The 15,790-nt window shown below is 43.7% G+C and overlaps 6 protein-coding genes across 6 annotated transcripts; 3 read left to right on the forward strand and 3 right to left on the reverse strand. All coding sequences in view use genetic code 12, as the record gives it.

Annotated features, from left to right (window-relative positions):
- Window positions 1–81: 81 nt before the first annotated feature.
- SEN1 (DEAD-box type RNA helicase) lies at window positions 82–5,970 on the forward strand (the record flags this gene model as incomplete). The annotated part of the gene is made up of 1 exon (XM_066157834.1): window positions 82–5,970. The coding sequence occupies one exon, from the start codon at window positions 82–84 to the stop codon at window positions 5,968–5,970; it is 5,889 nt and encodes a 1,962-aa protein (XP_066013931.1).
- A 2,345-nt stretch (window positions 5,971–8,315) lies between these two features.
- On the reverse strand, window positions 8,316–8,840 carry CNB1 (Calcineurin subunit B; the record flags this gene model as incomplete). The annotated part of the gene is made up of 1 exon (XM_006689117.1): window positions 8,316–8,840. The coding sequence occupies one exon, from the start codon at window positions 8,838–8,840 to the stop codon at window positions 8,316–8,318; it is 525 nt and encodes a 174-aa protein (XP_006689180.1).
- Window positions 8,841–8,927: 87 nt separating this feature from the next.
- PSN45_002306 (uncharacterized protein) lies at window positions 8,928–9,734 on the reverse strand (the record flags this gene model as incomplete). The annotated part of the gene is made up of 1 exon (XM_006690117.1): window positions 8,928–9,734. The coding sequence occupies one exon, from the start codon at window positions 9,732–9,734 to the stop codon at window positions 8,928–8,930; it is 807 nt and encodes a 268-aa protein (XP_006690180.1).
- A 138-nt stretch (window positions 9,735–9,872) lies between these two features.
- TUS1 (Rho guanine nucleotide exchange factor) lies at window positions 9,873–13,862 on the reverse strand (the record flags this gene model as incomplete). The annotated part of the gene is made up of 2 exons (XM_066157835.1): window positions 9,873–13,232; window positions 13,521–13,862. The coding sequence occupies 2 exons, from the start codon at window positions 13,860–13,862 to the stop codon at window positions 9,873–9,875; spliced, it is 3,702 nt and encodes a 1,233-aa protein (XP_066013932.1).
- Window positions 13,863–13,979: 117 nt separating this feature from the next.
- PSN45_002308 (uncharacterized protein) lies at window positions 13,980–15,101 on the forward strand (the record flags this gene model as incomplete). Its single annotated transcript, XM_066157836.1, has 1 exon — window positions 13,980–15,101. One exon carries the CDS (start codon window positions 13,980–13,982, stop codon window positions 15,099–15,101), a length of 1,122 nt encoding a protein of 373 aa, XP_066013933.1.
- A 142-nt stretch (window positions 15,102–15,243) lies between these two features.
- On the forward strand, window positions 15,244–15,786 carry RSA3 (ribosome assembly protein 3; the record flags this gene model as incomplete). The annotated part of the gene is made up of 1 exon (XM_006689115.1): window positions 15,244–15,786. The coding sequence occupies one exon, from the start codon at window positions 15,244–15,246 to the stop codon at window positions 15,784–15,786; it is 543 nt and encodes a 180-aa protein (XP_006689178.1).
- Between the last annotated feature and the right edge of the window lie 4 nt (window positions 15,787–15,790).

Here is a 15,790-nt window from a genome sequence, read left to right on the forward strand (position 1 = left end):
TGTCAGCCTTCATATTTTTGTAACGCGATGGTGATGCCAAACGCGAAACGAGCGAAACATTTTTTAATAATTGACCACAGAATGGCTGAAAGCCTACAACCTCGTTTGTTAGAGGCGCCAGCCGAGTTCAATAACATTCTAAACCTCATTGAGGCATCCTTGAGTGCTTCTGGTACCAGTGAGAACCATCAGATGGTCCTCAAAAGATGTCTCCTTTATCTCAAACCACTAAATGGCAGACACTGGTTTTGTGATCCGTTTATAAATCCTATGGCATCTCACACATTGATTTTATTTTCTTTCCCCAATGACTCCTTCACGGAGTGGATACGACCGTCCATTGCAAGTTGTATTACACAGTGTCCTGATTGTGCTGTTGGCTTTGGGAACGCCAAGTTCGCCTTGTACTCAACCTTCGTGGTGAAACGGCTGATTGAAATATCCAAGGTTAAACAAGTGTTGGCGGTTATTTCTCTGTGGCAACTTGGACTTGTCAAAGAGCGTATCCACCAATTTGCAAATGCAGTTCCGTCCTCTCTCCCACCGGACGAATTGAAGTTACTAGCTCACATATGTCTCGTGGATCCAGATATCTGGACTGATCTTCCTGAGGTCGCCAAGGACGTTCACAAGCTAGTACATCTCATACACGCACCTGAAAGGCTAGAAAATGACTACAAGCTACTTGCGGGTACTATATACTTGTTGGTAGAAGGACCTTCTAGTATTGCTGAGGTTATCCAAAGGGTCCTCGAGAGTAAACAAAAGGACGCAGTTGTATGGTCAATCGACCATCCAAACGACTTGATTATCAGTCAGTTTTCCAAGTACTTCTACCGTGTCCAGAATAGTAAGTTCTATAGTGAGGAACTTTGTGTAAAGTTTTGGAAAGTTTGCATCGTATTGCAACACTATATGGAAAGCACATACTTGACTGATAAATTCTTGTCACCAGTGGATAAAAATCAGATGTCTCAACAAGATGGGGTTATGTATTTACCACTCATATCGGTGCTTTTGAACCAACTACGTGCCTCGGTTTCTCAACCTTTACCTTATATTTTAGGGTTCTTTGGTACATTTCTCGAAAAGCTTGGGCCGATTATCTGGTCAACAATGATGCCGGCAGTTCCTGGAGACGTATTGGATCTCATACTTAACAACAAGTTTTTCAGGTTGTTCATTCTAAGAAATGATTCAGAGTTGGTGGGTCAATGTTTAAGCTGGTTGCTTCCATTCTGTAAGACGCTCACAGGCTCTAGTAGAATAACGGCTGTTTGCAAAATAGGTAGATTTCTTTTCCAGCTTGATTTTAACCCAAAATTGGAGAAGGACATTAAGGTTTTCGAAGTGTTATGTTCGGTATTGGACTTTTGCTTAGATCTGTTGGACATCAACAGCGAAAACTTTGAGTTGGATGTATTGGGAAGAAGAGATATTAGAGCCCTTATTGACTTACATGCTCCTACTTTCAAGTTATTTGTGGAAAATGTGAACAACGATCATCTGATGTACAGATTGCTTAATAACTGTTTTCAATTTGACATTATGATCTTGAGTTCTGGTACGACCATGTTGGCACTGAAGAAGCAGCCGAAAGTATACGACTCATTCCCTATTTTATGGAGCACAGTATCTCTAATCCCTATGTCAAACTCGACATTGGTATTTGGCATCTTCAGCTCCTTGAGATATGCTTGTAAAGTAGTTGAGTTTACTCCAAAGAAAGTCACGGACCCAAAAGATCAAGTACTTACGGCGTCTTTTAAGGCCCACAACCAACAAGTGGTGATCATTACAGCTAAGATAAACTCCATATTGGAGAAGATTGGGATGGGAGAACCTTCATTTATCCAAGAGATATTCAAGAACCCTGTTTCTATGGATGGGCTTTGGTCTTGTTTGTTTTCCCAAACTCTTTCTCAAAATGCTTTGGACATAGTTTACCAAGCCTTCGATGTTGAAGGAAGATACGAGGGAATCAAGGCTTTGTTTAAAGGCTATTTGGATACATCCTTAAAAGGTGTCATCAGCAGTGTACGTTATTTGACCCTGTTGGAAGCTTTCGAGCCGTGTAAGAAGCTAGTCAGGTTTTTGATGGACGTAATTGGGATTTTAGCGGAACCTATCAATGATATTTTCAGTGGTAGGGAATCGGATGCTGGAATCAAATCTCTAATCAGGGATATTTGGGCATGTTGCTGGAGCTTTTTGGTTATGCTCTACAAGAAAACATTACAATGGGCTACCCTATATCATTCAGAACTGTTGGTTGAATTCACTAGAGATACACTTGATTTAAGTCATTTTTTAATCGATTCTTCTGGAATATTTTTGGATTTTGTCAGAGATGAAGATGCTTCCAAACAATTTACTCTCCAAGTCTTGAATGTTTTCGAAAGTATTATTGTCTGGTTAAGACTAGGAGATATGTCTTTGTTAAGCTCGTGTGTGAGCCTAGTTCTCAAGGGTATTGAGCTAGCAAAAGATAATCATTTGGAGATAAAGAAGGACATTGTGGTACTGCTTGTCAAATATGGAGTCAAGGCTAGAAAGTACAACAATAAGCTAACCCAGCAACAAAGGAATTCGATAATTGCCGAAGTCAAGTCCTTGGACCCCGAGTTAGTCAAGGAGACCATAATTAATTTCTCACCTACCAGAAGTGAGGATTCCTCTTCCAGACTGAGCACACCTAAACCAGACAATGCAAAAACTTCGTGGTCCAGCCAAACTAACAAGAGCAAACAAATGACACTATCCAACTTTGGCATGGTTTCCAAGTCTCCATCGGTTGAACCTGATGTGGAAGTGAAGGAAGTACCCATGTCAACGCTTGATATTCTTCGAAACGAATTGAAGTCTCAACGTCAAACTGTTGTCCCCCACAAAACAAACACTATAGCCCCAGCTCCACCAAGACCCGCTGGGTTTAACTCTAAAAAGGTGGTGGTTGGAAGGTCATTAAATAGCCTCAAGAAGCGGCATGGGTCTGACAGTTCTGAAGATGAGGATATGGATGATGATGGAGTAGATACTACAGATTTGTTTGTGGACAAGAAAAAGGCCAAGCCTAGGGTTGTGGAAATTGGTATCGATGGTAAACCCATCACCAAAATTGCTTCTTCAGCAAGGCGTATTGACAGACAGCAAATTGAGCAGCAGAGAATGCAAATGCGTTTGAATGTGGATTTGAAGGGATTATATTATAGAATCCTAAAGTGGAACTTCAACAGTACTGAATACCCAGATAAGGATTTCTTTCCTAGCAAACCAACAGCTAATACGTACGAAGATGTGAAAGATTATGTTAACAATGTTGAACCGCTTTTAATGCTCGAATGCTGGGCTGGAATTCAGTCTTGTAAAGATAGAAACGATGAAAAACCGTTTGATGTATTTTTGGGCACAAGACTCTCATGTGATGGGTTCTTTGACTTGATATGTACCATAAAGAAGGCAGAAATTGCCGATAGAAAGCTAACAGAAACTGACTTGATTGTGTTGACTGCGGCCGATGAATCTATTCCACAGGAGTCAAACAAGAGATATTTGAAATTGCCTTCTACTGTAACATGTCTAGGCAAGATTAAGCAAATCAAATCATTCAACCAAGAAGTGGCTGATGTTACCATCAGAGTTGCTTCTAGTGGACCAATGTTAAGTTTTCTTACCCCCAAATCATCCTTGGTTGGTATAAAGGTTATGCCTATGGTCACTTTGGAAAGAGAATATTCATCATTAAAGGGTTTGATGTATTACGATTTATGCCCTGAAATCTTGAAGGCAACACCTGCATTACCAGCCAAGAATACTGACTCGGAGCTTGAGGAGGTCATTAAGACGTACAAAGTCAACAGGTCTCAAGCCAATGCCATCTTAGGGACCCAACAAGCACATGGGTTTTCTCTTATTCAAGGTCCCCCTGGTACCGGTAAAACAAAGACCATTCTTGGTATTGTAGGGTACAGTCTTGAGGATACAAGTGGCACCGCTAGTGCAGTGATGGTTCGAACCGGCCCTGCAAAGATCTCCAAAGACCAAAAAGTGCTCATTTGTGCCCCCAGTAATGCTGCCGTCGATGAATTGGTTTTAAGATTGAAAGAAGGAGTGATCAACTCATCTGGAAAATTGATTTCTCCTAGTGTTGTACGGCTTGGTCGGTCTGATGCAGTCAATTCAGCTGTGAGGGAGTTTACTTTAGAAGAATTAGTCGAGAGGCGGTTGGCAGAGAAGAATCTTCCCGATCCTAAGAGGGATGGTGCTCTCAAACAAGAGCATATCAAACTTACAGCAGAAAGACGAGTGTTAATAGAATCCAAAAGAAAACCAGGACTAGATGATTCGGAGCAAGAAAAGATCGAAGCTAAAATCAGAGAAATAACCAAGACAAGGAATAAGATCTCTCAACAATTGGACACTGAGAGAGAAAGGGCCACTATTGCCCATCGTACTAAGGAAATTGAGAGAAGGCAGATTCAAGAGGGAATCTTGAACAATGCTCAAATCATTTGTTCCACCTTATCGGGATCAGCTCATGACTTTCTTTCTGGGTTGTCTATAAAGTTCGATAAGGTGATCATTGATGAGGCATGTCAGTGTGTGGAATTATCCGCTATTATACCCCTCAGGTATGGTTGTCAGCAGTGTATCATGGTTGGTGATCCGAACCAACTTCCTCCCACGGTTTTGTCTCAAGAAGCCACTCGATATTCATATGACCAGAGTTTGTTTGTACGGATGCAGAGCACATACCCAGAGTCTGTGTATTTGTTAGATGTTCAATATCGTATGCATCCTCAAATTGCAGCTTTCCCAAGTAAGAACTTTTATGATGGAAAATTAAAGGATGGTGATGGCATGTTGGAGAAGAATCTGAGACCATGGCACAATTTGTTTCCTTTGTCAGCTTATAGATTTTTTGACATTGTCGGTTCCCAAAGACAAAATGAGTTCTCCAAGTCCCTTTTCAATACGGCTGAAGCTACAGTTGCACTAGAGATGGTCGAAGAGCTCATGCACATTTTGCCAGATAAGCAGTTTTCTGGATCTATTGGTATCATTTCACCCTATAAGGAACAAATTAAAGTCCTTAAGAGAACTTTTACCAGGAAGTTTGGAGACCTCATTCTAAATGAAATCGATTTCAACACAGTCGATGGTTTCCAAGGTCAAGAGAAGGATATCATTATCATGTCATGTGTTAGAGCAAATGAAGCTGGTGGAGTTGGGTTTTTGAGCGATGTTCGTCGTATGAATGTTGCTTTAACTCGTGCCAAGTCGTCCCTTTGGATCTTGGGTAATGCAGCATCGTTGACCAGGAACAAGAACTGGAAGAACTTGATAGAAGATGCGAGACTGAGACAAGAGGTCACAAAAGCATATCCTGGGTTTCTAAAGAAGGAATTGGTTAATGTCAGCCAAATCAACACTCCTGCTAGATCAAACAATGAACCCCAAGATTTTTCGGTAAAACCGGCTGAAACCAACAAAAAAAGACAACTGGATGGATCTGAAAAGTCCAAGAAGAAGCTCAAAAAGGTTTCATTTGTAGAGCCAAACACAGAAGCCAACACTAGCCTTGAGTCCAATGACAGTAACGATACAGAAGGTAGTTCTCGGATGTCCGAATACCAAGCGTCATCCGAATCCATAAAGCTTAAAAAGTCGTTCTCCCAATGGAAATCTGACCACAAAAATCCCCAACAGAACCAAACTGATGCTCAGAATACTGGAGATAACTCAGATGTGCCTAGGGAACCCAAAGGATATGGAAACAAATCAAACGCCTCTGGACCTCAAGGACTTGGAAATGACTATAATAATCATATCAACTCACTGACCAACAATGGTCAGGACAAAAAACCTCTCCCAACAAGCTCTGGAACTTTACCTCCAAAACCTGGGGGTAAGTACAATCCAAAGAAAAACAAGGGAAGCAGCATTTTTATTAAAAGAAGGAGAGATTAAATTATATAATACATACTATTTTCCTTTATTCACCTTTAAACAGCTTGCCATTAAGGCTCTTGTTACTCTGCTTCTTTGAAAGAACTTTGTGAGTTTTGGTCTTATCGATGACTTTGTGCTCAATTGCATTTCTACTCACGTTGTACAAGTAATCTGATTCCGATATCGACTGAGTCAAATTTTGAGTGTATGAAGGAGGGTCTTTCCTCCTGGTCTTCGAAATGCCCTTGGACTCGAATCTTTCTTTAAAGTCTTTTACCTGACTTTCTTGAACTGAGGGTACAATTGAAAGGGCACTAAGTAACGCATTTACCTCATGGAGTATCAACCTCTTCAATGGGCTTTCGGGATCAGACGAGATATTACTGGAGTATTCGGCTGATAGAAGAAGATCATCGAGGGTCGACTTCAAAATGCTGCTGATTGCACTTTCCACATCTTCTCTTTGGCCAAAAATGCTTGCTTGAAGATCATTTTCCCGTTTTCTAATCGAGCTACAAACATCCTTCCAACATGAAGAGTATTGGTGGTAAATTGTTGACAACTTGCCGGTTTTGTTCGATAACTCCGAGTAAGCATCCACTTTGTGCTCTAAGAACTCCAAAATAGGAACAAGATCAATCTTGGAAGTTACTGTATTTTCGTTGTCATCAACTTTTAAAGATCTATATCCCTTTTCTCTGTCTCTTTGCTCAAGTAGTGGTTTGATGTACTGCTCATAGATATGTTGAAGCTGCAGTTTGAACTTTTCAGACTGCTCAAACCCTCTCAGAAACCCTTTATCGTACGGATCACTGGAGTTTCTGTTGGCAGTGTACGGACGTTGGATTGGAGGGTGAGCTGGAGGTTCATACTCTTGGACTCCAGGATCATATGCCTGCATTCCCATCTGACTTGTTGGTGGTTCGTATGCTTGCACTTCAATTCTGTTGGGCTTATCTTGTATAATCGTAGTGGCCTTTTCCAGGGAAGGCTTGGAAGGTGAAGACCTATTTACTCTTACGCTTTGCTCAAGCTTCTTCTCATAGTGTTTGACAAATGTAACATCAACGGCAATCTTCTTCAAAAGAACATTAGCCTTTTCGTCAGTAAGCCCATTCTGCCTTAAAGCAGCAAGGACTGCAACTTCACCATTGCGGTCCAACTCCTTAAAAGCCTTCACGAATAAGGATGTTCTACTTTCTAAGACTGAGCTTGTATCTTCAATTTCAGTCTGAAGAATCTTTCTCTTCGCCTTTAAACTTAGAAGTTTGGCTTCATATTCCATGATTTCCGAATCCAAGCTAGTGGACTCGTCCAAAAGCCCCAGAAGTTTGATCCCGAAGCTATTTTTATCGCTTTTAATATACTGAATCTTCGCAAGCAACTTCCTTCGTTTCTCATCCCATTTAATGAACCTGTTGCACAACTCTTTGTTCCGAGCAGATTCTCTCTGGTAGAGCTCGTTCAACGAATACTGAATTTCTGATAACAGGTGCAAATTGTCGGCAATGGTGTCTCGAAGCCTATTAAGACTATCGCTCCCTTTTTCAAGCGCCAGCTTGTGAAGGACAATATTACTGCGTAGTTCGCCCTGGAGCCTATCAAAATTCTGTTGGAGATGTTGAATTGGGGATTCCGAATCCGAATCGTACTGACCATTGTGAGTAGGGAGGTGGATGCTGAGGCTGTCAACGAGGGAATCCTGAATGACTGAGTCGAGCATCAGCATTGATTTATGGATAGTATCAGTTAGAACCGGCTCGGAGCTAGAGCTTTGGGGGCTTAAACCGGACAACTGCTCTCCCCCCGAAGTCTCTGGTATGGGATCTATGACGTTTTTTTGATTGTGAGGTTGTTTTAGGAGTTCGGGGGAATCTGAAGAGAGAAACTCTGTGGGATCTAATTCCTCATCATCTGATGTCCCTGACACCGATTCGAGGTCAGGAGGCATTCTTAGAGGTGTTCTGTGCATATTTGTGTCATTTATGGTGGATGCTAGGTTTATGGACTCGAAAAGAGAGCCATTTTTTGGAGTTGCCTGGCTATACATCCGTCTTATCTTGTGCACAAATTTATTCGCGATAAGATCTGAAGGTGACTGGGTGTAATTGAGATGGCAGAATGCGTCAAGTCGTAGGGAGATTCTGGAAGTATATTTTGTCCAGTGATGGATAGTGCTATGTATATCTGGCGTTATTCATCTCTGGCGTTATTCATCTCTGACGGTGTATTTCTGCAAAATATCCTTCTCTCCATCTTTCAGAATGTGTATTTAAATCGTATTACTTATTTACCAAGGTCCTTATCGTCACAATGTCCCATTGGGGTATGGGTCAGAACTTCAGTGGGTGTATAGACCTATCCTATATCATGTTCAACGTCAAGGAAGACGCCACGGACTTGGAGTCCACCGCCCGCCGGAACTCCTCAAAGTTCAACTGACCGTCTCCATCACCATCGGCCTCCATCATCGTCTTATCCACAATCTGCTGAAGATCCTCATCCTGTAGGTTCTTTCCTACCATCATCTTCATCACCGCAAACAATTCTCCATTACCTATGTATCCGTCCCGATCAATGTCATATATCTTGAATGCAAACTTCAATTTATCTGCTTTGGACGTCTTTCCACTGAAAACCGACAAGCCAGCAATGAACTCCTGGAAATCAATGGTGCCACTTCCATCTTCATCAAATACATCCATTAGCCTACTGGCGAGTGGGTTAGATGAGATTCCAGGAATAGCAAGGAACTCATTTTTTTCAATGGCTCCACTTCCATCCTTATCCAACTTCATGAACCGCTTTCTCAACCGATCAATTTCGGTTTTGTCAAAGCTTGTACCCTCCATAAGGGAGTCTAGTAATGTTGACGAGTTTGCTCCCATGGTCTGGTGACTTGAATGAAAATGACTTCTCGAGCGCGCTTTTAAATTTCAATCGTACATTGATATTTACTACAACATCATCAGGTTTTACAACCGTGCACCTGGAGCCAAGTGCGTGCCACCGTCCAATGGCAATACCACTCCGTTGATGTAGTTGGATTGTTTGGAGCAGAGAAACAAAATGGCACTTTGGATGTCTTCTTTCTCTCCTAATCTTCTTCTGGGGTTGGTGTCCACCAAAATGTCTCCAGCCACTTCAATAAGTCCGTTGGCCATCTTGGTTGGGAAGTAGCCAGGAGCAAGCGAGTTGACAGTGATGTTCCGGGGACCCAACTGAAGTGCCAATGACTTTCCCATGTGGCTGACACCGGCCTTGGAGGCAGTGTAACCGTATACTCCTGCTGCATCTAAAGACACAATAGAGGCCACAGAAGACATGATAACTACTCGGGCCGGATCTTCGGGGGTCCCAGCTTCTTCCAACAAAGGAGTAAACAACTGGATACAGTTGAATACTCCCACCACGTTTAATGCCAATACCTTGTGCATGGCTGAGATCGGATGATCTCCAATGGGGGCCCCCCAAGTAGCACCAGCATTAGCAACCAAAATGTCGACTTTCTTGAAATGTTTGCTGGTCTCTTCGAACAAGAGGTTACAGTCGCTCTCCTTTGAAACGTCGGCAGCAATTCCAATCACCCGGCAAGTTTTCCCGTTGTCAGCAGCCAATTTTTCCAAGTACTTCTTGGATTCATCACATGCCTTCTGTTTTCTAGATGAAATCACCACTGCGGAGGCCCCGTTCAACACAAATGCCTCAGCACAGTAGAGACCCAATCCTCTGGTACCTCCTGTAACTACAGCAACCTTGCCTTGGACATTAAAATCAACCATTGTATATCTTTTGTAAAAAGAACTGCGGTTGGTGAGGTTTGCAAAGTTTCCCCAAGTTTCGCGCGGAGTTGCACCTACTGCCGAGGTCCACTACCGATTCGGCCGATATACGCATAAGTTACATAATATACACTAATGTTAATGTGATTTGGTCAGGAGCTGGAACACCAATTGAAGTCCAGGAACAGTGGGGTTGGCCATGGAGAAGATCAAAGACTGCAGATTGACCATTCGGATGCCTTTTCCTACTGTTACCTGGATGAGCCGGTTGGTACCTTTGACAAAGTCACTGATGGACCATACTTCAATGGCCTCTTCACACACAATGAAGAGATGGTTGTCCTGGAATCCTATGGAGCGAGCCTTGTAGTCAAAACGAAGCATTGAGAACCGCGAGAGCTTTCCATGCTTGTTGATGAACACCGCACACTCGTTATATACCAAGAGGAACTCCGAGTTGTTATTGAGCTTGAACATCCCCATGGGCTTGGAGCTGGTGCCATAGATGGCTCTCCGTATGTTGTCGATCTCAGGGGCATTTGGGGTGGTTGGGAGTGATCTTCGGGAATAAACGTCGATCTTTTTGGTCAGTGAATCCAAATTAGGAATCTCAGGGACCGATCTGGGGAGGAGCTTATCGAGTTCAAGAATTTCGATTCCTTTACTGGTGTAGACAGCAAATGAGCTGTTGAAGATGGAGATTCCAAAACACTCGGCTTGCACGTAGAACTTCTTCACCACTTTAAAGGCACTAAAAATTCCGTCATTGTCGGTTTCTGGTACACAAACCTTGAAGTTGGTGGCTCCAGAAGAGTTTCCCTTCTTCTTGGCATAGAAAAGCATCGTGATCTCTCGGTGCTTGTCCACCTCAAAAAACGAAACCGCATCACTTGATAAGGCTACACTACTTACAGTATCCCTTCTGCCGTAGTAGTAGTTGATCAAAACGTCTAACGGGTAATATCTCAAGCTGTTATTGCTCAACATTATCACCAAGTTGATCTTTGGAAGAACCGATATCTTGGTGGTGTCACTAATCAGTACCACCCGCTTCCAACCATGGACCATGTCACTGCAGTACACTCCACTGCTAGTTCCAACGAAGAAGAAATTGGTGCTGTTATAGGCAAAGCTCGCCGAGGACCTAACGGTACTGAAAACAACATGTTTGGATGTATTACTGAACGAATAAAGGTCGCCAGTATACCCCAAACTATTCATGATGCTTAGAGAGTTTGTCGACATTTTTTCGATGGGGTCATTTGGACTCAACGACTGCAACTTGGTGACCCTGTTGGATTCTTCGTAGGCAAAGCACGTGTTTGATATGAGCTTCAAGTTGTATGGTTCGACTTTGTTCAACCGTGAACACAAGTTTGAACGGGCGTCCATTAAATGGTTTACCCAAATGGTTCTATCTCTTTCTGTTTTTGTAGAAAACACAAAGGAATTGTTTTTTCCATGACCTGCGTGTCTTACCTTGAAAGGATATATGGAAGGGTCTTCTTGGTCGACAAGAAGTTCATGTCTGGGGTACGCTTGTTGTGGCAGCAGAGTAAGAGTCTTTGTGATTGAATTCAACTCAATTGTAGGAGATTCCTTTTCCCTCACTTCTACCAATAAAAACTCCACTGGGATAGGATTCTCTACTACCCTATATTGGGCCATAGGGCTTTTGCTATTTTTGATTCTGTCTGTTATAAGCATGTAATTGTCCAAAAGAATTATTTGATTTAGGGAAGAATTGATCCTCAAGTCACCTTTTCTTGTCAAATCTCCTCTATAGATGAGCCTTCTATTTTCTGATCCAATGTTGAGGTTCGGCTTTGCAACATTGCTCTTCCATACAAGCTGTTGCAGAATCCGTTTAAGGCAGTGGATGTTATCGGCATGGCTCTTCATCTCGTTCACTCTGGCAGCAGTTCTTTTAATACCATTTACAGCCTTCATTAAAGCAGCATAGTCGGAATCGGTCTCATCAAACTGCGACACGATATCAGATAACTGTAAAGGTAGCTGCTGGTAACGAGAGTTAAACGTGCTCATAAATAAGAGAGGGCCATTGACTTTGAGTTCTTTAACTCGAGTCATTTTCCTAACATTAACATCGACCCATTGTTTGATAACAGGGGTATTCAATAGTTCCTCTATCATTGGAACCGTACTCATGTATTTCAAGAGGGCTGGTTTGACCACTTGAGACCAGTTGTAGTATATGTTACCGATATCGACGATATCCTTTATGAATTTCCCGTTTGAGATCAAAATCTTGAGTAAGGGTTCGAAGAGAGACTTTTGATGTATTTGAAGCAATTCCTTCCCGGGATTTATAACGTCATCATCGAACTTTCCCATCAGTACGATCTGCTGAGATCCTATGAGAGTTCGAACCGCTTTGACAAAATCGGGGCCCACTACCTCAACAAAGCACTTCGCCCTTTGAATGAAGGTTTGTTCGTATCTCAACAAATCGAACAATAACGACTGCTTCTTGGACACATCTTTATCGTATTGTTTCAAGTCGTCAGCTGTCAATTTCCAATGAGAAGCCCAGTCTTCTCCCAACACTATTTCATTGATATCCGTGTTTCTGAACTTCGCTTCATAGTCGAGAACTCTATTGAGGTAGCACTGTGAGGAAAAACACCTCAACTTGACATCACCAAGTTTAAGCTCATTCTCATGTTTGTGATCTCGACTATTACAGTAACAACTAGTGAGATCCACTAACACACCACTGACATGGACTCCTTCATAAAGAATTACGCCGGGGTTCGATTTGGTGGGTTTTCCGTCATCTGGAATCCCCACGGGATTGGGTAAAGCCTTTTCACCATCTTCGTTGGGTAGAGTTCCATAGTCAAAGGCGATGGCCCCTGCCGACACCAAGCTCAGTACAATCTGATCCACGTTAGGGCCAATGGTATCGAGCGGAACGTCTCTTTTGTGGTACACCAACAACTTGATCAAGGCCCTCTTGAACTCCTTTTTCAGAATAAGCTGGTCGTGGATCCACATCCGTAGCTTCAAGCACCACGAAAACACATCGCTTAAGCACCACACGTTTGGGCACTCGGAGAAATGGCGGCTCACGAGTGAAGACGACGAGAACGGTAACTTGGGGAGATCTAGCGGTACGGGAGGAAGGTCCTCATTCTTTTTCCTTGTTCCCATCCTAACGAGTCCTTCTTCATCAAAATAGGTATTTCCCTTCACAAACGAGATGGCCGAGTTCAAGGTCATCCGCTTCGTGGGCGACCCATCAGTAGACTCTTCTTTGGTGATGGCAGAAGGTAAGTCTGGCAAAATCGAGTAGTCAAAAAATCCGGTAGTAGGAGACTCTTCGGGCTCCGATTCATAGTCAGAATCATGAATGGGCTCCCATTCTGGTTCCACTAACTCTTCGTCATTCTCCACAAAACTGTCGTCAAACACCAACTCGTCAGCTGTATCCCGTTGGAATCGATCATAGATCAACGACGGAGACCGCCCGTACAACTTTTTTGGAGACGGGGACCGGCTTGCGCGAGGACTACCATAAGTGACGGAATTTGTGCGTATAAAGCTCTCTTCGCGAGTCACACGGGACACGGGGGTAGAAAAGGTGTTGATGCGTTCTGGAGACGGGGTCCGGCGTTGCCGCCCATTAGCACTTAGACTGGGGATTCCAAGGAAAGGAATTTTGGTGGGTGTTGTGGTAGATTGGTCCAAAATCTCTGCTTTTCGGCTTGGTGTGAACGTCGTTTGCCAGGGATCTCGCGATGGTGACATGGGCTCCATATCCACCGGACTCTCGATAAAAGCTGGGTCCTGGACCGGGTACGGTGGAGATCTTTCAAAAGTCTCGTATCCCATCGGATCATAGTTTGTGACATTTGGATCATATTCGGGCAACTCCTTGGGCCCCATAGGGCGATACAGACCTCCTTCTAGGCCCACTGGTTGGAACACATGGTTATCATATGCCTCTGAAATACCAATGGCGGGAGTCGAAATGTGGAGGATTGAAGGAGACGCCGAAGGGGCAAACTCAGCGTTTTCAGGCCCATTAGGTTGGGGGAAAGCCGGCGGCGGTTTGCGACGCAACGACTTGCGTGAGGGGGTTGTATGGGGACTGTCACCTGACATGTCCGGGAGTAATCGATAATCAATTTATGGTGGATGGGATTAGTGAGCCGCTACCGAATCGCAAGTCGCACTTCTTTATACGCGTTTTTTTGTCGCAGCAAACACCAACAGTAAAACATGGCATATTCCGAACAAGTGGAGAAATTACTTCGACTGGCGGCGCAAGCGTTGGGTCAGAAAGACTACGAGACAGCGGTAGATATGTTTGGCCAGGCGTGTGGTTTGAACCAGGAAGAAACCGGTGAAATGGACCCGGATTTGTTTCTTCTCTACGGTAAAGCTCTTTATGAGAGTGGAGTCAGTAAAAGTGACGTGTTGGGCGGAGAGCAGATCACCAACGAGAAGATTGAAGAACTGAAGAGTTCTGTGGCGGGCGAGGAGGATGAAAAGGACGGGAATTTCCAGTTCAATTCTTTAGCAGCAGATATTGAAGAAGATGAGGATGAAGATGAAGGAGAAGTGGCAGAGGACGACGGAGAAGAAGAGGAAGGGGACGAAGGAGAGAGAGCGGAGGGCGCCAGCGAGGAAGAAGAAAAATCCGACTTGGAGTTGGCATGGGATATTCTTGAGGTTTCCAGAGGCCTCTTCGAGAAGAGACTAGAAGACAACCATCACCTTAAAGTTGGGCTCACGATTCCATATCTCGAGTCGGACAAACAGGAGCCTTCTAACCAGTTTGTCAAAACCTTGAAGCTGTTATCGGAGGTATATGATCTTTTAGGTGAAGTATCTTTGGAGTCCGAGCATTTCCAGCAGGCTGCAAACGATCTCGAAAAGTGTCTTGACATGAGGACTCAATTGTACGACAAAAGCCTCTCACCTCTTGTGGGAGAATCACACTTCAAGCTCTCGTTGGCATTGGAGTTCTGTCTCGAAGATGAAGCTGCTAAGGATAAGGCGAGAGACCATATCAAAGCAGCTATCATCATTCTCAATAACGACTCAGAAAAACACCCCAACAAAAAAACAGACAACGATGACATCGTGCAGAGCTTACGTGACCGATATGATGAGATTGACGGCACGGCTGAAGCAGCCATCGATCAACAGAAACAAGCCCTTATGGAAGGTCTCATGGGGAAGCTGTCCGGAGCCAACCTCATCAGTGCGCTTTCAGGAGCCGGTGCTCCCGGTGGCAGTGCTGCTGCCTCCCAGCCCACGGTGAACGACCTCTCGGGAATGGTGAAGAAACGTAAACCCAAGCCCAAGGATGGTAACGCCAAACGGGTCAAACAATAGTGTATTGCAATTTTATAGTTAATGAGACTTCGCAACCAAGGGGAAAAAAAACTCTAAAACGCTTGACAGTTTAAAACTTCCACCTCATTGGACTAGAACCCAACCGTTGCTTCTATTTCATCTCAGCGTGATAAAAAGGCAAATGTCTACATCTCTGACTATAGAGCATGCCCGAAAAGGGCCGAGCAAATCTAGAAGACGGAAGAAAAGAAGAACTGAAGATATCTCATCCTCTTCCTCATCGTCCTCATCTGAAGATGAGGAAGAAATACAACCCAACTCCGATAGCCCCAATGAAGTTAAAACTCCCCAATCGGACCTCAAGCCACGTGCCGACCCCGATATCGCTGCATTGGACGAACTTCAAACCGCCATTCAAGCCCGTTTGAAACAGGTACCCTTCACTGACCAAAACGCCAAAGCCTCTAGAACAGACCCAACCATCCAGGCGCAGGAGGATCTAGTCACAAAGCATTCCAAAGAACGTGACGAGCTTGATAAGAAGTTTTTGCAACTCATGGCCCAGCGGTTTGGTGATGATTTAGATGAAGCTAGAAAAAAGCCCGATTTTAATGCCGACTCATTGGTGATAATGGCACAAACCCTTCAATCAGGAAGCAATATTTTTGATAGTGATGAGATTCATGAGTTGATGCATGAAGGTTCGAGCAGTGCCGGTGATTAAGTGG

The sequence above is a fragment of the Yamadazyma tenuis genome, chromosome 2 (genome assembly GCF_029203305.1).
Source record: "Yamadazyma tenuis chromosome 2, complete sequence".
Lineage (NCBI taxonomy): Eukaryota > Fungi > Ascomycota > Pichiomycetes > Serinales > Debaryomycetaceae > Yamadazyma > Yamadazyma tenuis.